Consider the following 22,297-nt stretch of genomic DNA (forward strand, 5'->3'; position numbering starts at 1 on the left):
AAGATTTATACTATCTTTACATGTACAGAGCCCCGGGATGATTAGCGTCTAATCGCAACCAGCTCATACATTGTTAATGTGCAAAAGTGTGTATAATTGCTAAATAAAGTGTTTATACTAAATGTATTAAGTACTTAAAATATATAAAAATTATTTTTAGAAGTCTAATTCAAATTTTATTGATTCCACTATATTTAAGAATTTTTCATTCTATAATTAATGATAACATTCTCATAATGCACTAGGGAATTTGGGAGGTGGGATCTTGATGAATAAACGTTGTGTAATTTTATTTTAATGAGGGTGACTAATTGTAGTATTTTCTTTTTAAAGGAAAACATGAGAAGGAGAAGAAGGAAGCGAGGAAGATAAGAATAAACAAAGAAATGTCACAAAAAATAAGACTGACCGTTTCACGGCCAATGTAGCGTGGAAAGTAGAGGCAGATGTAGGTTCAATGAATGTTGGTTAATTGATCTCTATTTTTTTTTTACTTTTTGTGTATTCATATGAATGATCCACATTTACGTTTGACTCTTATAATTTAAAAGTCTTGCTCCGCTTCTAGCAGAAAGGGAAGATGAAAGAGACTAGGATGGAAAATTAAAGCGTAAACAAAAAGGATCAACGTCTTGCCACTCATACAAAATTACGAAAAATAAATAAGCAAAAAGTTGTTACGACGAAAAAGATACTTGTGGTGGAGATGATAGAGAAGAAGATGATTTTGATAATGACAGAAGATGATGAGTTTGAAATACAAAGAAAGAATACTGAATTTTTAAAATATACAAATTTTAGAGAATTTTTAAAATATACAAATTTTAAAATGGAGATAAAATGTACTGCGGATAACGGATTAAAAATTCTATTTGTTCTCCATTTACAAGGTCAGACTAAAATAAGAATTTGATACAAATTTATCAAAAGCGGATAGACCAAGGAGCCAAAAGGACAGTCAATGTGAACAATATATACATGAGGAGGGTTCAAATGCCTCCATTTTTTGTGCCTTCATCATGCCTCTATTTTTTAAAACTTTAATAATTCAAAATTCAAAACTTAAAAATCAAAATAAAATCATTGGATATGATCTATATCATTTTATCTATACACGTGTAAAAAATTTTGACATTTCAATTTTATTTTGGTTGTCATCAAGAGCTTACAAAAAACGTACTAATTTGGATAATTTCTAGACGTTGATTTTTGAACTTATTGATTCACATAAAAATAAAATTGAAATGTGATAAATTTTTATGAGCACATAGAGAAAATAACATAGATCACATCTAACGGTTTTATTTTAACTTTTAAGTTTTAACTTTTGAGTTATTAAAATTTTAAGAAATGGAGGCATGGTGGAGGCATTTGAACCCTCCTCTGTATACATAGAATCACAAAACATATTAAAAATAAATCTCAAGTCAAATGGATTAAACAAATGCAATATATTGATTGGAAAAAAAAAAAAAGGACGAGGAAGAATCAAAACGAATACAGCTAGGCCAGTGGCAACATGATTGGCGCTGTTCTTCTCCTAAAATTACATTCAGAATTTCAGATACATGACATACTTCTTTTGACAGTATCAACTGCCATAAAATTAGATTAGGAAAATCTACTTAGCCAAACTACATGCATCATTGTTAAGATAATCTTTTATTTAAGAGGTGTCTAAAAAATATCTAAGAGTATATTTTTTTTTTCATCTTTAGATGACCCACCATTCAAATCTATGAATTTTTATTTCATAACCCTTTCATTTTTAGAAGGGTGCTACAAATTATTCAGAGCATTTTTTTTGTCTTTAAATCCAGAAGCAGAGTTACATTATGCGAATGGAAGTTAATTGATCTTATTTAATTTCAAAAATTATATGCTTTTGTCCGATTTTTTCTTTAGTTCAGAATAAAATGTTATGAATATTATTGTAAAATTGATTATTATTCGCAGTATGAAAATTTTATATGATTGACTCATATTCATATTTGATCCTGATGAGTCTGGCTCCACCTCTGTTCAAATCATCCACCACTCAAAACTCTTCACATAATTCCTTCAGTATTTTTAAAATGTTAATTATATAGAAATTTAAATTTGTACAAAATTCGAACTAAAATTTGTCCTTGACAGAATATATCTTACATTTTAGATAGGGAGAAATCGGAAACAAAAATCATTCTCTATATGATAGCATTTTATCATTTTTTTTCATTTCAATCTTGTACCCTATTTTTATTTTTTTAGTTTAGTGATATTTTTTTTTTCCTGTTTTCTCTTATTGATGCAGGCTAATGTCATTAATACATACGTAATTAGAATTTATATCTTCCAAGTTACCTCATCTTTTGAGTTTGAATTCGGTTGGTTCATTTTGGTACGAATTAAATAAAAATCAATGTGAAGAATCGGTCTTTGATTTAATGGTAAAAACACATGGCTTTCATGTAGAAGTAGAAGGTTATACGACAAATTAGATTGGTTCGAATTTAATCGAGTATTCCGATTCAATAATCAAAACTCAAACGGTGAAGAATACATGGGATCAGAACTCTACCTACCTAGCCGGAAAAACAGCAATTAAAAAGAAGCTTCGTTTTGAGGAAAATAATATTATTATTTTTTTAAATAGAGAAACATAGCATTTCTCTTCTTTAGCCGAAAAAAAAGGAATGTTATCCTTAAACGAGGCATGACCTAGTACTTTAATATTCTGTAGTCTCAGTAGCGGCAGAGTCAGATAAAGCTAGAAGAGACACTTGCTCCTAGCGGTGCAAACGGATCTAATGCGGATCGGATAGTGGTAAAACTATATTTTTTTTATTTTTCGAATATGGATCAGATATTAGATGAATGTGTATGGATACGGATCGGATATATATAGATATATACATAATATATATTAAATTAGAGGATGGATTCACTAACATTTTTTTTTAGTAACACCGGATTATACCCTATATTTTAAAGTTCAAACAGTCGATTCAAATTGTTCAACATAATGGATATATTAAAATGTGCTTGTAGATCAAATTTTACATTTTTTTTATTTTTTTTACTATTTATTAAGATGGCTAAAAAAATTCTATGGTTTGAAAACAACAATTTTGTAAAATACTTAATAGATAATAAAAAAAATTAAAAATGAAAATTTTGATTTTTTTTAATATATCCATCATGTTGAACGGTTTGGATCGATTGTTTGGACTTTGAAAACTTTGAAAATGTAGATTGTAATTTGGTGTCACCGAAAAAGGGTGTAAGTGGATCCCTCCTCATTAAACTATATGATATATATCTAATATTTGAATACGAATAATTAAAATTCAAAACCATATTCATATCCGCACGGATATTCGAATATTAGATATCTATATCTAATTTTTGGATACGGATCCAGATACAGACAGATACTATCTGATCTGTTTGCACCCCTACTTGCTCCTCTAATTAGTTTTTTTTTAAATATGTTTTTGTTTTTTTATTTTTTTTAGAAAAATTATAAATATACGCTTAAGGTTAATAAATTATGTGTCATTTTAATTTTTTTTTTCAAAATATGTTTTATTTTCTACACTTTTCTCAGAAAAAAAATTAAAATATTTTAAAATTATGTCCCTAAAAAATACATTTTTAGTCACCAAACTTTGATATATATATATATCAAAGTTCGGTGACTAAAAATGTATTTTTTTTATTAAGTCCAGACTTAAAAAAAAATGTATCATATGTCATAATAACGGAATTAGTGTTAAACAAAATTATAAAATATTTCATGATATACGCGGTAATATGAATCAATCATTTTGTTTTTAAGATCCAAATGTTGATTCAAATTGTTTAATATAATTTTCATATAAAAATATACTTACATACTAAATTTTTTTTTATATATATATATATTTTAATTTTCTTACTATTGTTTTAAATAGATAGAAAACCACTAAGACTTTTAAATCATGTGATTTTCTACCTATCTACAGAAATAGTAAAAAAATCTAAAAAATAATATAAAATTTGATATAAATATACATTTTTATACGGAGATCGTATTAAATGATTCAAATTAATTATTTAAATTTTAAAAATAAAAATATTAATTCATAATACAAACCAATATACACTCATAAGTAATATAAAAGAACAAAAAAGCAACCACATATATACGTCATCCTTAGGTGATATGTATCTTTTTACAAACACCAGTTGTCATGTTAGTAGGAATTCCTGGACCAGACCCTCCAGCTGTGCCACCTGTCCCTTTAACTTGAAATGCGTGGATTGCACCGTCTAAATTCCAAAGGTAGGTGGTCAGGTGGAGACTGGTGAGTTGTTATGATGCACTAATCAGATGGTTTAAAGCGCGTTGTGATTATTCATTAATAATAGTATAATACTATTCACTTATGCAAAAAGGAATATTTTGAGTTAATTAATATCAACAGTCTAATTTTAAACTGAGTCAATCCGGCTCTTACTTATGAGGTCTCTTTAATATTAGTGCGGATTTAGTCTGCACGAATTTTAAAATAAGTTGGATGGTCAAGATTGATTACCTCAAAAGATTCCCTTTTCAGTTAATTCAGAGGATACGAATTCAACTATTCATAGTTACGGGACCACAGGCACAATTAACGACATTTTCTCGCTGATTCGCTGAGAGGATAAGCAGCTCCGGAAAGTAACACACTGACGGTAATAGTTCTTTCTTTGTGGAAAAAAAAAACTGAGAAGATAAAAAGAAATCTGGTTGAATCTTAATAAATATTCTCAACATATTTTATCAACTTTAATAAGTTTTTTTAAATTATATTATTCATTGAAAAAATTGGCAATGACATTAGATACTATTAGATTGCTGACATGTAATTCTTACAAATTTGTTCTCGGAGAAGCTTTTAAAATCTATCTGCTAGAGATTGAATGAAGTCGTGTATTATACATAGGTCATCATTTTTCTTTTTGACATTTATTTTAGAACTTTGAAATTTATTATTCGATCATAAAATAAAAATTAACTATAAAAATTATCATTGCAACAGAAGTTGCAATAGAAAATTATTTTGCAGTAACTAATTTGAGCTCTAGTTTATAAATAATATTTTATAATATGTCAATACATTTCACTAAATGATATACTTTTAATTTTCTTCATAAGATTCTTATGAAGTTAGTAATTATTATGGAACTATATTTAAAAATGGCTGGTCTTGAATTTATTCTTATATAATATATTCATCAATGGACGCACAAAATAGTATCATACTAATTTAAATTGTCTATATGTAATTAATACATCTGATGAGCTATTTATGTTTGACATATGCATAAAAAGGTTCTAGATCAACCATATGAAATAAACATTCCAGTCTCAACTGAAAAGAAATAATTTACAATGGGGATGATGTTGGCGTTGTATAGCAGAGCTGTTTGATTTAAAGCGTGTATGGCTGGTTTGCATGTGCAGCCGAGAAAAGAGGCTGTTACTGTTAGAGCAATCGCTTTCAAGAAACGGTCAAATCTCTAACTAAAACGTAAAGCCTCACTAAATCTGACAGATTAAATCCAGTAATGCATTGGGTGACAGGTCCCTGTGGGAACTGCTACGCATCTCCCACTCAAAACCTTCCTTCGAGATTTCTCCCACTAAAAAAAAAATATTATATATGCTGTGACGTCCATAAAATTTGAAAATTCTGACGAATTATATAATTGTAATTATGATGGTATGCTATGGTAATATTGAAAACTGTGCTAATAATACAAAAATGTGGAATGATATATTCGACCCAGAGATAAAAAGACATGCATGCACCGTTAAAAGACCGAAATTTTTATTTATACCATATTAAAAAAAAAATGTCCTGAAATATTTCGAAAAATATCAAGTCGCAGATTGACTTGACGGCCTCAGAAAAATCTGTTAGTAGTTAGTACCTTGCCATTTATTTGTTGGGGTCAAAACATGTCCCAGCACTCACCAGCATAATCCAGAGGTGCCGTTGTATTTAATTTATTGAAATTAATCATACCTGGGATAAAATTTGGATGCATTCTAATCTGTTATTTTACAATTAATTATTATGATACTCTTATCTTGTTTGATAGTGAAATGAACGCTCCAATTATGTCTTTGACGGATTTACGCAATGGACCCGGCATTTTCTTCAATTCACATCCCCTCAGGTTACCGGACTGAGTGCAACTGAATCGGACGGCTCGAAATTGTTCTTTTTAACTTGACACGAATCTCAAAACACAAATAATATTGTCCCCACATCATCCTTAGTGTAAATTAAAATGTCCAAACATGACCTTTGTATATTTATATATTTTTCAAGCAGGTATTGAATTTAAATATTTATATACTTTTTATAAATGAAACCGCCGAACTGAATCTAATTCCAAGTGGTTTTAAACTGTTAACATGGTGTCTAAACTTCGAGGGACCTTAATGAAAATTACCCTTTTCTAGATCATTCCTTTGAGAGCAAATACGAAGCTTGCTCTAAAAAAAGAAGCTTTGGCAAATCACCTTTCAGAGATTGTAATGATGGACATTTGCTTTCTGACGAGGAATGGACCGCACAATTAGGTTTCTAGAAATAAGGCACGGTATATATAAAATAATCTGGTATTCAATCTGAACAAAGTGTTACTATTATGGTAATAATACATGCGAATAATTCGCTAATAATTCGTGTTGTGTTCGTTTTTTGACGTTTTCAAATTGAACTCTGAATAAAATCCAAAAAAATTAGTATAATATATTTTATTAGAGAATAAAACGTCAATCACAACTTATTCGCGAGAAAAACACAATAAAGCGCCAATTTTTTTTGAGATTTTATCTTTTTGCTTCTCTATTGTAATGAATCATTACCGAATTATATTTGAATTATGGCCGAATCATGAATTTTTGACACCACCGAACCGAACCTAAACTATTCGTTTGTCATTATGGTTATACCATGCATGCAGAGTTTACATAATTACTTCACATGGTATTTTAAAACTGAGGTTCAAATGACTTTATTTTTTGTGTCTTTATGATAATTTTATTTTTAGAACTATAGTAACATTAAATTTGAACTTAAATTTAAAATTAAAACCATTAGATATGATCTATAATATTTTCTCTATGAATGCGTAAAAGATCACGATGTTTCGATTTTATTTTGATTATGAAGACCTTATAAAAATAAATCGATATGTAAATATATTGGACGTTGATTTTTGACAAAAAAATTATTTATATAAACCCTAAATCAAAAGGTGATAATTTGTATGTGTATTTAGAGAAAATAATACATATCACATCTAATAATTTTATTTGAATATATAAATTTTAGAATTTTTGTTATTGGAAAATTAAAAAAGTAGAAGCAAAGACATGATAAATGCACAAAAAAAATAAAACTCTCCTCTTCAAATTTGAGCCGGTATGTTAAAATTTTGGACCGTTTAAATTTGTAATATTAATGTGGAATAAACTCATTTTTAATTTTTAAATAACATTAATATTTTGCATCGTAGAAATTTGACTGAATTTGTGTATTAATTCAACATTTGTGGCTGAACGCATGTGCCTGGTTCAAGATACATGCATTCAATAGAAGTTATTGAATGCATGTGTTTGAAAATCAGGAACGATTTCATCAAATGATTAAATTTTGAAATATTCTAAAATATTAGTGTTATTTTCTTAATGTGAAATAGACAAATAAAAAGTTTCATGTAATTCCCAAAGAAAATTGACCGATTTATGTCTCTTCAAACTTTATTTTCATTCATAATATTCAATCAGATAGCTAAATCTCACGGTGCATGAACAAATTGTTACATTATTGGATCATTAATTTAACATTGAACTTTGTAAAATAATTATGCATTTACAGTCAATTTGTCAATTTTATGTCCAACCAAAAATTATCAATAAGGTTTATAATGATTTTTATATTAATATGTCATATAAAATATAGATCTTTGATAGTGTATAATTATTTATATATAGCGCCTGTTTAAATTTTGCCATTTTTTTTTTCAAAATTTTAGTCTTCATTTTATATTCTCATGCTACAAAAGGAGGTTGTTATTGTCATTTCAAGTTCTTTTTTTTTAAATAATGCCTAATAAATTGTTATATTCGACATTCTTCTGTACATGGATATATTTTAAAAAATAATATGATTTAATCAAAAGTCAGCCAAACACCACCACAACAACATAAATTAATTAATTAAATTAAGGATTATTCTAACAAATCAAATTCAGTCCTCCAAAATTCATCACGCAACATGCGAGCAACAAATAATTTTGTTACATGCTACATTATATTTCAGATAAAGATATTTCGATCAAAGTTTATTCATCGAAAATAGAAGTCAAAAGACGAATTATATGAATTAAAATTTCTCTACTTAAAATAATGTTTTCTGAAATTCCTCTTAGATAGTGAAGAGAGCCTAATATCGGCTTCAAAAAATTATAATAATTGGTAATCTATAAAGCACGATAACTTACGGCCATTTTCATTAATGCCTCGATCCAAAAAAAAGAAAATTTTAAAAATATCCCTGCCATCTATTTTTTTTGTCAAAACTGCCCCGACCGCCAGTGGACTGGCCCGCCTCTGCATGGGGCAGTCTGGTGGGTTTATTGGGCCGCTCGTGGGTCTGGTGGTCGGGGCAGTTTTGAAAAAAAAAAAAAGATGGCAGGAGCATTTTTAAAATTTTCTTTTTTTTGGGTATTAATAAAAATGGCCGGATAGCTTTCTATGATGCAATTATAATATTTGTGGTAGGTTGCTGGTTCGAAACTCGTAAGAAGAATTTTTATAAATATTTAAAGGTAAAAATTTCTCGCAATATTTATTTAAAAAAATAACGGAGTGACTATGTACGAACTTTTATTTTAGAGAAAAAAATTCGATCTTCAATTTTTCTAAATGTAATAAATATAATTGTCAAAACTATGGTAAAAAAAAATGTAATTGTCAAAACGATGTCATTATCTTTAGGATCACTAATTTTAAGATTTTCTCCGTCTTTTCATAACGAATTGAATATTTTTGACCTGTTAATCCTTTTTTCTTTCTTTTTTTAAACAGTTCAATTTTGAAAGTCTAAAATTATTGTATCGTAGACTATGCTTTGACATCTCACGTGTCATTTGATGACTTTGTATGGTCCATTGATGCCAACCTGTTTACCTACATGTGAGGTGGTTTGCTAATACCCGGGCGGGTTAAATCCGGTCTGGTCCGTCCGTGACCCGTTTCCATCCTGTCCGGACCGTGCACGAGTTTGACTCGGGTCCACGGGTAACCCGGGTACGAGTTGAAAAGGGCCGGATCCGGTTTTTTGCCATTAAACCCGTGATAATCCGGTCCATTTCAAACCCGAACTGGTCCATCCTACCCGTGTACTTCATATGTGTTTATATATAATTTTAAAATGTATTCATACTTGCTATAAAAGTATTTATATCTAACGTTACTAGGTGTAAAAACAACCCAAAAGTTATTTTTTTTAATTATTTAACAAAAGTGTTTGGCTTCAATTTTCTCAGGTCATTCACAAATAAAAAAATCATGAATTACTGAAAGACTTCACAAAAGAAGTATGAACATTTATAATTAAAAAGAAATATTTTTGAGGTGCATAATATAAATTTAAAAAAATTACTTATAATAATTAGCCTATTTTGGTATTTTTCCCGTCCAGTCTTTTTTGAACTCGCCTTCTTTCGGAATCTGTTTCCTGATGATATCAAACTAGGGGTTTTTATTGAATCGGTTCGGTAAAAATCAAATTACAATAATCAAATCAAAATTTTATTTGCTATTAGAAAATATAACTTAATTTACTAAATTAAATTTATCAACTGAATAACCACTATATATATATGAGTAGAACTAGGGTGTTCTTAAGTTCATCAAGTCCTTTTGTGAACTTAACTCTAAAATCTATCAGATTGGCTTCAAATGATGAATTCAAACCGTTGAAAATCCTTCTACCCTACGAGTGATGCGTCTACATGTGAAAATTCTAAAATTTCTAATTAATTTTATATAGAGTCAAGTAGTCAAATTTGAAAAATCATCGTTTAGCGCCTTAAAAATTCAGTATATGTATATATTAGACATATAATATATGTATATATTAGACATATAATATATGTATATGTAGATCAAATTTGACCTCTGCTGGTAAATCAGCAAGTCTGGACTGATACATGGACCAAAATGTAAAAATGATTATACCAACATGTAGAGGATTAAAAAATACACATAATTAATACAAATTTCAATTTATTTGGATTTTTCTACATTTAGTTGTGAATTTTTAAAGTTCAACTTTCGAAAAAACTTTAAACAGTCATAATTTTGCTAGGAAAGTCGGATTTGCGCGTATGACCACTTTTTCGAAAGGAGAGGACGAGATGGATACGAATATCGCCCAGGGGGTCACTCGCGGATATCCAAAGCATCATAACTAAAAAAAACATCGTTTAGCCCCTCAAAAATTCAGTTTAAGTTTTCGTTCAACAGTAGACGTACAACGATCGGTATTTTGTTTAGTATAATTTAGGTTTTTGTAGTGTAATTATTAATTGTAGAACTTGTTAGTTTGCATACAGAATTTAGCTTTTTGTATAATTATATTATATTATATAATTGTAAAAAACCTAAATTATATATAATTATATGTAATTATATTATAATATATACATATACGAGTAGAACTAGGGTGCTCTTAAGCTCACCAAAGTTTTGGTGCGCTTAACTCTAAAACTCATCAAATTGATTTCAAATGACGAATCCGAACCGTTGAAACTCGCCTACCTTACGCGTGATGCATCTACATATGAAATTTTTAAACATTCGAATTAATTTAGTATAAAGTCAAGCGGTCAAAAAACGTTCAAAAAATGAATGCACTAAAATTAATTTATTAACCTTATGAATTTGACCGCTTGACTTTATACTAAATTAATTCGAATGTTTAAAAATTTCACATGTAGATGCATCACACGTAAAGTAGGCGGGTTTCAACGGTTCGAATTCGTCATTTGAAATCGATTTGATGAGTTTTAGAGTTAAGCTCACCAAAACTTTGGTGAGCTTAAGAGCACCCTAGTTCTACTCTACATATACATATATTATATTAGACATATATTGTATTATATATACATATATACATGAGTGAGTGAAGTCAGTGTGTGATGTGCTTACCAAGAGAGTTTGGTGAGCACAACTCCAAAAGTTCATCGGATGGACTTCAAACGCCGAATTCAAACCGTTGAAATCCATGTACTTCATGAGTGATGCACGTACATGCAAAATTTTAAAAGTTTCGAGTTTATTTGCTACACGGTCAAGCCGTCAAAGAAATGAACATTTTATAAGTTAATTTATAAGTTGTTTTATATATTCAATTTTTATTATTTATTTGACCGCTTGACTTTGTAGCAAATAAACTTGAAACTTTTAAAATTTTGCATGTATATGTATCACTCATGAAGTACATGGATTTCAACGGTTTAGATTCGGTGTTTGATGTCGATCCGATATACTTTTGGAGTTGTGCTCACCAAAATTTAATGGTGAGCACATCACACCCTAACTTTGCATACATACATACATACATATGTATATTTTTTTATTTATAATTTTATATTTTAATGGTTTAAAAAACAGCAAAAGAAAAAACAGAAAAAAAAAACCAGCAAAAAAACAGAAAAAAGGGGGTCCGGACCGGACTAGACCCGTGCTACCCGGACCCGTGAACTCGGATTGTGATACCCGTGAACCCGTGCTACCCGGGGGTTTGAAACGGGAGGGATAGGGTTTTTGAAAAAAAAAAATCGTGCTACCCGGACTGTTTCACCCGTGACCCGTGTCGCCCGTGCTCGTGCCCGTGTTTAACCCGGTCAGTCCGGCCCAGCCCGTTTGCAAAACACTACATGTGATGTGATTGATGACGATAAGAATTGGAATTTTTATTATACCATATTAAACACACACACACACACACACACACACACATATTGAGGGATTTCGAAAAATACCAGAGTTGCCAAGTCAATATGCAGCACTATTTTTGGGGGGACGTAGATTGGCTTGGCGGCCTCCCAAAAACCCAAAAAATGCATTGTAATATTAAATATATTTAAGTTTTTGAATGGCCTCCAAACCAATATGCGGCTCTTCAATAATAGTGCCGTAGATTGGAAACCCTGATATTTTTCGAAATCCTCATAATTTGAGATAATTTGAGTTTTTTAAATATGGTATAAATAAAAATTTCGACGATAAGAATTGGGATTAATATATACTGACAATTTTAATTAAAAAATTATAGAAATATTGTTTTCTTATAGATTAATATCCTTTTTGTCATGTTATTTAATGTTCCATTAAGTGTCGTAAAATATGAATTGTTATAGGTTTTAAATCATTTGACTAACAATGAAAATTTCATATTTTTCATTAATCTCATGTATATAATTTGTATAGAATATATAATGAATTTCAAGTTAGCTTTCAAAATTATGAATTGTTTTTACAGTTGTGAATATTATGATTCAATTTTTTTATTAATGGATCCTCACACATATTTTAAATAGGAATATTTGATTTTATACAAGCCTTTTCTTTCTTGAAATATTAATATTTAATATGGTGCCTTGGTTGGTTTGTATACTTGTGTTTGAATGGAAAATTGTAATAGCTAGAATAGTTAGTTAATCGCAACTTGTGAGGGTAAGCTAACCCAACTTTTTACGGGAATATAAAATAGAGGAGAGTTCAAATGTCTCTATTTTTTATGCCACTACTATGTCTCTAATTTTAAAAGCGATAAATTTAAATCATAAACGTAAAAAAAAAATCCGTTAGATGTGATTTATGTTATTTTCTTTATGTGCTCATGAAAAAGGTATCATATTTTGATTTTGTTTTTATGTGAATCAAACATTTTAAAAATTAAAATCTAGAAATTATTCACATTAGTATGTTTTTACAAGCACTCAATAACAACAAAAAAAAAGTTGAAATGTCATAATTTCTTACACGTGCATAGATAAAATAATGTATATTATATCTAACAATTTTATTTTGACTTTTAAATTTTGAGTTATTACAATTCTTAATAATGGTGGTATGATGGAGGCACAAAAAAATGAAGACATTTGAACTCTCTCCTAAAAAATATATAGTAAGCTATTTTAGATAAGTTTAACTTTTTTTTAACTAATCAAACGTAGCGTAACAAATTAAAAATAGCACTAATCTATTTCACTATCCTAACTATTCTCACCACATTCGAACATACCTGCAAAAGAAACAAAGGAAACTGAGATCTACATCATATAAACATGATCTAATTTTCTAAACACTACCCGAATTTTTTGAACAACTTTGAAAATAAAAATAAATAAACAAATGTGCATTCTACGTTAATCTACATGATATATTAAAAAAATTAATTCGTGAGGTGTTGAAAAGTTCACATGTTTTAACACTAAGAAATTTGTGCATTTTTTGACCAGCTTTCCACTAAAAAGTAGCTAGTGAAATAATGTAGGCTACTAATGACCTAATACCTTTACATTTTAACCCTTGAAATGTGTATATTTTTTACTAACCTACTATGCCCTAAAAGTAGCTAGTGAAACAATATAAGCAGCTAATGAACTAGTACCTTTTACAAGTTAACCCTTGAAACTATATTATTTTTCTCAAGTTAGATTTACCGAAGCACTGCCCCCAAAATATTCCAACTATTTTTTTTACAGGAACACAACAATATAGTTTCCACAATTCCTCAACAATAGTAATACTGAAACTACAATTATTGTCTTGCTATATAATCCAAAATTATTTTTACAAAGGAACAATTTCTCATGAATATGTGATTTTCAAAATGCTCCACTTTCTCCTGCCCTTTCTTTCTATCATTTTCTCATTTCTTAATTTTCAAAAATTTATAATTTAGAAATCCCAATTTTAATTCTTTATATGATAACTTTTAAATTTTAAATTTGTAAATATAAGTTCCTTTTAATAAATCAATATGCAAAAATATACAAATATGTCTCATAAAACTATAAATTTCCTGAATTCTATAAATAAACATTTTTAAACTTGAACTTTGTCTAAGTTTATACTTGTACAAATCACTAAATCTCCATAGATTTAAAATAAGACCATAACTGTCAAAAAATTCTGGTTCCGTAAATAAATTTTTCAGAAGACTGAGAACTTGAATTATAAATTTTAAAAAATAAAAGTGTGTATGAGAAAGGCTTAAAGGTAGGGGTGTCAATGACACCCTTTTATCCGTTTATCTGACCCGTATCGTATTCGAAAATACAGGTGAGAGTAAGATTTTTTTTTCGTTAGCTTATCGGGTATGGGTAACAATTTTTTTTCATTATCTTACCCGTTATCGTATAAGATAGTTTTTAAAAATAAAATTATATATATAGATATATATTTGTACGAAGATGATACATGATACAATAAAGTTTTGTGTTTAATAAATTTTCATAATACAAATTATTTGTATTTGTTATTATTTATTTTTCTCTTATTTTTCTTGTTTCGAAAAATATTACATCGAAAACACAAATCAATAAATTAAGATGTCAATAGCACTTTTTTATTCGTTTACCCGATTCGTACCGTATTCGAAAAGACGGATAAGATTAATTTTCTTTTTTGTTATCATAATGGATATGGGTATGAAAATGACTCCATTTGACCTGTATCATACCCATTGACATCCTATTTAAAGGGAAAAAGAAAAGAGACGAAAAGAAAAAATGTTGGTAGTATACAATTCTGATAAAATTAGAGGGCTTATATCTAAAATCCTTAAACCCTATTTAATAACTTTAACAGGGAAGCAATTGTAGCCGTCCGATTCGTTTCTAGTTATCATCAATTCATCATCATAATAAGCAACCGATGGAATTCAATTCAAGAGAGCGTGGCGGGGCCGTGTGGGACCCATAATCCATACTCGCTTTCCCTTCTCCGTTTACACCTGCTGCCTGCTAGGTGCTAGCTGCTTTGCTCTCTACTATTTTTTTTTCATGAGTTTCATTCACCTCTCTGTTCGCCGAGTGTGTATCCTCTGAGATACCTTATATTTTGCGTGACTGACGTGTCCGGTGCCTATTCGGGGATAGCGCAGGGGCTTGTATTATTTCAGCTTTGAGATTCGTGCACAACGTATTTGAACGGTTTAGATTTTGAAAAAAGTTGCGCAAAATATGAGATATCTCAGAGGATGCGAATTCCCCTGTTCCTCACTCACCTTTTTTTAATCTTTATATTACCTTGTTTTTATAATGCTACCCTTCACCAGAAAAAAATACCCCACACCGATAAAAGAAGCTCCATTTCCTCTCTCTCTCTATTCCTCTCTAGATCAGAGAGAGGATTGAACGCAAAGAAAGATAACACCGCACCAAAAAGCCGCTTTTCAAGTTGAGATAGAGCTAGAGAAACCGAGAGAGAGAATTCTCTGTAGCTAAGCGTGTGAGAGAGGGACAGAGACAGTAAGATTTGCTTTTGAAAAAGAAGGAAATTTTGAGAAGCCACACAGATGTCCGGACAGTCGCCGCCGCCGTCGAATGGGACGGCCCCTGCGGCTTCGCCGCCGACCTCTCCTGCCCCCACTCCACCTCCGGTTGTCCCTGCGCCGCCACCTAAAGCTCCATCTCCCGCATCTCCACCTCCGGTTGCCCCTGCGCCGCCACCTAAAGCCCCACCTCCCACATCTCCATCTCCACCTCCACCGACGGCAAACCCACCTCCTGTTACCCCGGCGTCACCTCCTTCTACTCCAGACGCACCAGTGGCCCCACCACCTCCCGTGACGCCAGACACTCCACCATCCTCGCCATCTCCGCCTTCGCCTTCCAATCCTTCTCCTTCCAACCCTACTCCTTCAAACCCCTCGCCATCTAAGCCCAATTCTCCACCGTCTCCGCCATCTACACCGTCTTCATCTCCACCGTCTTCTGCCTCATTGTCGACTCCTATAGTCGTTGGAATTGCAGCTGGTGGTATTGTGGTGTTGCTAATAGCGAGCTTGATATGCGTCTTATGCATGAAGAAGAAGAAGAGGCGCCGTGAGGATAATATTCCGATGCAATACAGTGGGCCCCCGCCTCCACCCGGGATGTATAAAGGTATGATCATTGACTCGTTGGATCAGATCTGGTTGCATGCTTGTGAATTGGGGTTTTAGATCGAGATTTGATGAGTTTATTTTACGGATTTGGATTTCAAATGGGTTTTCTTTAGTTATGTTATTGTTGGATAAAGATTGAAAAGAAATCAACTTGAGGGAAATCAACCATTTTTTACTTGGTTTTTTTTTTTACTGCTTTACCACTTGCATAGTTGTATAGGAAATCGATTTTGTTTGTTTGTACTTAGGTTAAATTAGTCAGCTTTGATCTAAACTAAGATTTTTACAGTTGAAAGGAATTTTTGTTGAAATCTTCTTGTCGTGTTTGTTTGATTATGTTGTTTAGCTGATTTTTGTAAACAGAAGTCGTTTTCTATTGATGTTGATTTGCATGCAGAATTACTTGGTCTGTTAATTTCTCTAGATACTATTTGCATGGGAAAATCGATTTTGCTTTTAATGCTGCACCAAAACATGACCCAAAATCTTGTGACCGTCACTGTTTTGATTTTTGTTCTATTCACATGGCATGCAATGTATCATATTTGGCACCATGTAAATACAATTAGCATTATATTTATTTTGACACCATATATAATTGTCACCTTAATTGAATCATTACAGACAAATTTAATTGTTCCAACCTCGAATTCCTTTACAAAATAATTTGGTTATGTTAACAGTGAATTTTTGTTATATCATCTTTTTTTTTTTTTAGGTTATTGTTGAGGATTTGTTTTTAACCAAATGATCTGATGGATTATATGTCTAAACATATCACTCTAAATGACATCAAACTAAACACATCACTGAATCCTTCTTTTAACAATAAATTACTTTTCAACAGAGGACCCATATGTCAGGCCATACCAGCAATGGCAACAGCCGTCTGACCATGTGGTGAAGCCATCCATGGACCCAGGCCCACCCCCTCCATATGGTTCACGACCTCCACAAGGACCCCCGACCCCACCACCACCTCCTCCTGGGCAAATAAACAGTGGCGGTTCAGGCTCCAACTACTCCGGCGGGGACCATCACCCCCCTCCTTCGCCCGGCATGGCGTTTGGCATGTCAAAAAGCACTTTCACATATGAAGAACTCGTCATTGCCACTGATGGGTTCTCGGATGCAAATTTGTTGGGCCAAGGTGGGTTCGGGTATGTGCACAAGGGGGTTTTGCCAAATGGCAAGGAGGTTGCAGTGAAACAGCTCAAGATTGGGAGCGGGCAGGGGGAAAGGGAGTTTCAAGCCGAAGTTGACATCATTAGCAGAGTACATCATAAACACCTCGTTTCATTGGTTGGTTATTGCATGTCGGGTAATCAGAGACTGTTGGTCTATGAGTTTGTGCCGAATAATACGCTTGAATTTCATTTGCACGGTATGTTATGTATACTTGTCCAGTTTTCTTTGCAATCATAAAAATAATAAATATACTGAGAAATTAAATGGCCAGTTTGTTAAGCAACCACCACAAGTCGGGATTGAAACTCTCTGTTTGGGTTATTTCATTTGATTTACTAGCTATAGTTTTCTGAATATCTCATGGTTTGTTATTTTGCTAATAAAAATAGGCAAAGGCCGTCCAACAATGGAGTGGCCTGTACGACTTAGAATTGCTTTGGGATCTGCAAAGGGTCTTGCATATCTTCACGAGGATTGTAAGATTTTATTCACATCAATAACGTTCGATATTTTTGTAGTCCCTTGTTGTGAGCATGTACTCTTGATGTACATTGTTGTAAATTACTAAATTCGTATATACACTTTTGTTGGTTTTTTGTAGGCCATCCTAAGATTATCCATCGTGACATAAAGGCATCTAACATTCTTCTTGATTATAAATTTGAGGCTAAGGTGAGCTGAATTTTTAATTTGTTATTTGCTTCTTCATTTGTACTAAACCTCAATTAGTTTCACACACCTCATGTTGTACATACGATCAAATTAATGAAACAAAATCAGTCTTGTGCTAGGTCTAAGACACGAAAGGATATTTCTATTTTATGTGCTGTTATCCATCCTATATCAGCTCAAATTATGTGCAGGCCAAAAAAAAGAAAAAAAGAAGATTTAAAAAATAGAATACTAAAATTTCTTCTAATAATAGAATATGTCATGGACGTGATATGTAAGTGGTTTTCAATCAGAATTTAAACTACTCAATTAGACTATCTTGTTGGACCTAATCCATACAAGCCCATAGACTTTTTTTAAAATCCCTGTTCCTTTTCTTCTTCTTTTCTCTTATTGGACTTTGAAACGTCCACATAGACATGCTGTAGATGAGCAGATTCTATGCTGTTATCCATCCAAGATCAGCCTGATTGTGTGCTGGCAAAAAAATAGTTATTTTAAAAAAATAGAAGAAAAACCTTTGCTAACAATAGAATAGGTGATTGACCTGATATGCCAATGGTTTATTATTAGAAAACTAATTGACTCAGTTAGACCATCTCGTCGGACCTTTTAAAATAACCCCATCTTTTCTTCTTGCTTTTGTCTTGGGCTTTGACATTTTCAGTTTTTCACACAGTCATAATTTCGAATTTTTTTCTTTCTGTTTTTTATTCTTGAACTTCGACATTTTCACATAGACAAATTTTGAAGTCTGACTTTTTCAAGTCAATTACATCTGTTCATACTACTGTTATTTTCTTATAATTTTTTGCATTAAAAATTCTCTAAAGGGTGTGTTTGGATGAAAAACTTGGGTTAGTGAGAATATTGAGCTAACCCAAATTTGAGATAGTGAGCTAACCTAACTTTTGGTTGGGTTAGTAGAATGGCATGCTAACCCACAAAAGACAAACAAAGAATAGTCCATTTTTGCTTACCCAAACACATCCAAACGTAGAATAGTAGCTCGAGATAGTCGCTAAACCGGGTTAGCACTATTCTTTACCTCATCCAAACGCACCTTAAAGGAACTCTCAACTAATACTTGGTCAAATGAAGATAAAAAAGCCGATCTCTCAATTTTGTTATACGGAGTTTTGACTGTTTATTGAATGCATTTTATCAGCACTGTTCATTACTATAAAAACTGCCAGTGTTCATGAAGCATAAATGATTTAATCTCAAACTTCTTATTATTTGCAGGTTGCTGACTTTGGTCTTGCAAAATTCACTGAAGAAAACAACACTCATGTTTCAACTCGAGTAATGGGGACCTTCGGGTATATTTGTTTATCGATTTTACATCTAATATTAGTTGCATGCAACACCATCTTAAAGTTAAAATAGTAAAGAAAGAAATAACTCTTCAGGTACTTGGCGCCAGAATATGCCTCTTCAGGCAAGCTCACTGAGAAATCTGATGTGTTTTCCTTCGGGGTAATGGTTCTTGAGCTAATAACGGGTCGGCGACCCGTCGATACAACTCAGACCTACATGGACGATAGCTTAGTTGACTGGGTAAGTATCACAATCCTTTATTTCCTTTATGCTTTATGCATTTGGCAAAATTTACAACAAATTTGAAAATAATGTAATGGACAAAGTTGATGATTTTGATCCTGTCAATTTTCAACACTTAAGTATCAAATTCTTACTTCATATAAGAGGCAAATTTCTCTCAAGATTTTGAAAATTATAATGTTCATGCAGGCAAGGCCTTTGATGCAACGTGGGATCGAGGATGGCAACTATGAACAGTTGGTGGATCCAAAGCTACAGAAAAACTACAGAGAGAATGAGATGGCACGAATGATTGCTGTTGCAGCTGCTTGTGTGCGTCACTCTGCCAAGCGCCGACCCCGCATGAGCATGGTAAACTCCATTTTGGTTAAATGTTCAAAGTAGCTTGTCTTAGTGCATGAAATTGTATGATGCTGATAGGCAAAGCTCAGATTTGAATTGCTATATACATGCAGAAGGTAAAAATTGGGTAGTAACAATTTTGTAGAAAATGTTATGTTCAAACATTCATTTGGTAAAAATTTAAAGGTAAACAACTTGATACAAAAATTATGGCTAAAAATGTATATAACAATTAAGTAAAAAATTATGGGCAAACATCCATTTAGTGAAATGTCCATGTAGCCTATCGTACCTCATCATTATAATATGAGGTGTATATGCAAAGCAATGATTTGTATTTCTCTATGAATGCAACAAATGTAAATTGCTAGCAACCATTAGTAAATGTCGTAATTGAAAATGATTTTGCACTGAAATTTTCTTTTTATACATAAGCATGCACTTGACACATACATATGCATACATTATGCGTAGTGGTATATACTCGCTCAAATTTGTTCTTTTCATTTGTAATAGGTGGTTCGTGCACTGGAAGGAGACACGTCACTAGAGGACTTGCAAGATGGCATGCCGCCAGGCCACAGCCGGTACGTAGGCGGCTCGTATACCAGCTCAGAGTACGAATCAAGCACCTACAATGAGGACATGAAGAAATTCCGTAAAATGGCAATGCAAAGCGGTGATTACCAGAGCAGCCAGTACAGTGCGCCTACCAGTGAGTACGGCCTCAACCCGTCAGGTTCGAGCAGTGAAGGCAAGAACACACGTGAAATGGAATTGGGGAAGATGAAGAAAAAGGACAGTTACTAATTCAGCAGGGAAGGGCATTGAGGCCATTTGACTTGACTTAAAAGGAAGTTTAAATGTATGTAGAGAATAGAATTTTCGTGATTTGACTGTGATTGTGAGTCAATTGTTCAAGCTAAGATATAGTTTTTCTTTTGATTTTTTTTTCCTTTACTATTTTCTATTATTGATTTTTTTTCTAAGTGAAGATTCAATATTCTTTTGTTTTTGAAATTTTCCTGGGCGGGAAATGGTGGTCGGCCGAAGTGCGATTGTCGCTTATTTGGTGTTGAATTGGCCGATTTTGCATGTAAAGTTGCTTCTATTCATAATGTTTTGTTCTTGTCAATTATTTGGAAGATTTATGATATTATCTATGCATGTGGCAGCCATTTGAGAAAAAGAAAAGCATGCCTGTGTGAATTGAAATGTAACAATGATTACACCAAATCAACAGCTTGTTTTTGTCGAACAAACCAAAAATACACCTTTTCAACATCTCTAAGCAAAGGGAATATAATTCATCGATTTAAACAAAATATCTATCTCTGTCAAAGGCAAAGCAGATAAGCCCATGTGAGCCTCTTAAAAAGTCTCTATCTTACAGCTCACAATGGGGAATTTTGACAGCCTTGGCAACAACAATAAATAAACCAATGATCTAGAAATGACACTATGACAGCCTTTGCACTGCATTTTGTTTGCAATTATAAATGCATATGTTTGGGTGTTTACCGAACAATCTTATCCTTTTGTTGATAAGCCCGGTGAGGCTGTGCACTCGTTGTCAGTACAAAGAAAGAAAATTGGATCACCAAATTGGTTTTTATTTTATGCGAATTCAACTACACTGAACACCTCTATTTCTTTCTCCCAAATTTTTTTAGCATGCATTTCTCCAAAAATTGATAGATTATACTGAATGAGTTTGCATGTTATACTTCTCCTGAAGGGAATAAACATCATCTTTAGACTTTTATTATTCTCTATTATTTAACTGCAAGGAGAGGAATGAAGTTTTGTCAATATACTAACACTAGCATTTATGTCGAAATGCTAATCGTTGAAATCAATTCTTTTTTGTGCGGTCAGCTGATCCAAGTCATTCAGTATGATTTACATATCAAAATCTTGTAAGAAATCAAGTTTTCCTATTTATTTTAATTTTTTTCAAGATAAACCCTTTTTTTATGAAGTATTTGTATTTTTACAAATTTAGGGTTATCTTTCAAGTTTCAAACATTCATATAAACAATAAAAACATAATTTTCTAAAAGATTTCTATAAGTGCCGTTAAAGCAATGTTCTAAATAGCGATTATAGTGCTATAACTTTTAAGATTCAAAAAAGCTATAGCTTAGCTATAACGCAACTATAGCTAGAGCTATTTAAAATTATTACAAGAGAAAAGCAGTTAGTGACGTTATAGTTTTTGAGGTCTGAAAAAGTTATAGCGTAGCTATTGCATAGCTATAGCTAGTTACTAGTATCGTGCCCGTGCGTTGCAACGGAGACATATTATAAGATTGAATCAA

The 22,297-nt window shown here is 31.8% G+C and overlaps 1 protein-coding gene and 1 long non-coding RNA gene across 2 annotated transcripts; one reads left to right on the forward strand and one right to left on the reverse strand.

Moving 5' to 3' along the window:
* Positions 1-15,328: 15,328 nt before the first annotated feature.
* Positions 15,329-21,111, forward strand: PERK1 (proline extensin-like receptor kinase 1). Its single transcript, XM_078318201.1, has 8 exons — positions 15,329-16,209; positions 17,059-17,595; positions 17,789-17,875; positions 18,001-18,071; positions 19,317-19,393; positions 19,484-19,631; positions 19,824-19,985; positions 20,493-21,111. The coding sequence occupies exons 1-8, from the start codon at positions 15,621-15,623 to the stop codon at positions 20,784-20,786; spliced, it is 1,965 nt and encodes a 654-aa protein (XP_078174327.1). The 5' UTR covers positions 15,329-15,620; the 3' UTR covers positions 20,787-21,111.
* Positions 18,712-19,309, reverse strand: LOC144567992 (uncharacterized). Its single transcript, XR_013515576.1, has 2 exons — positions 19,058-19,309; positions 18,712-18,896 (listed from the first exon to the last, which is right to left on the reverse strand). It is a non-coding gene; the product is annotated as an uncharacterized LOC144567992 (long non-coding RNA).
* Positions 21,112-22,297: the final 1,186 nt, after the last annotated feature.

Source organism: Carex rostrata, chromosome 17 (assembly GCF_964058835.1).
Source record: "Carex rostrata chromosome 17, lpCarRost1.2, whole genome shotgun sequence".
NCBI lineage: Eukaryota > Viridiplantae > Streptophyta > Magnoliopsida > Poales > Cyperaceae > Carex > Carex rostrata.

Coding starts and splice junctions, on each gene's coding strand:
- PERK1 (XM_078318201.1), top strand. CDS start 15,621: ATGTCCGGACAGTCGCCGCCGCCGTCGAATGGGACGGCCCCTGCGGCT. Junction 18,072..19,316: donor ATTATAAATTTGAGGCTAAG/GTGAGCTGAATT, acceptor TATTATTTGCAG/GTTGCTGACTTTGGTCTTGC. Junction 19,986..20,492: donor GCCGACCCCGCATGAGCATG/GTAAACTCCATT, acceptor CATTTGTAATAG/GTGGTTCGTGCACTGGAAGG.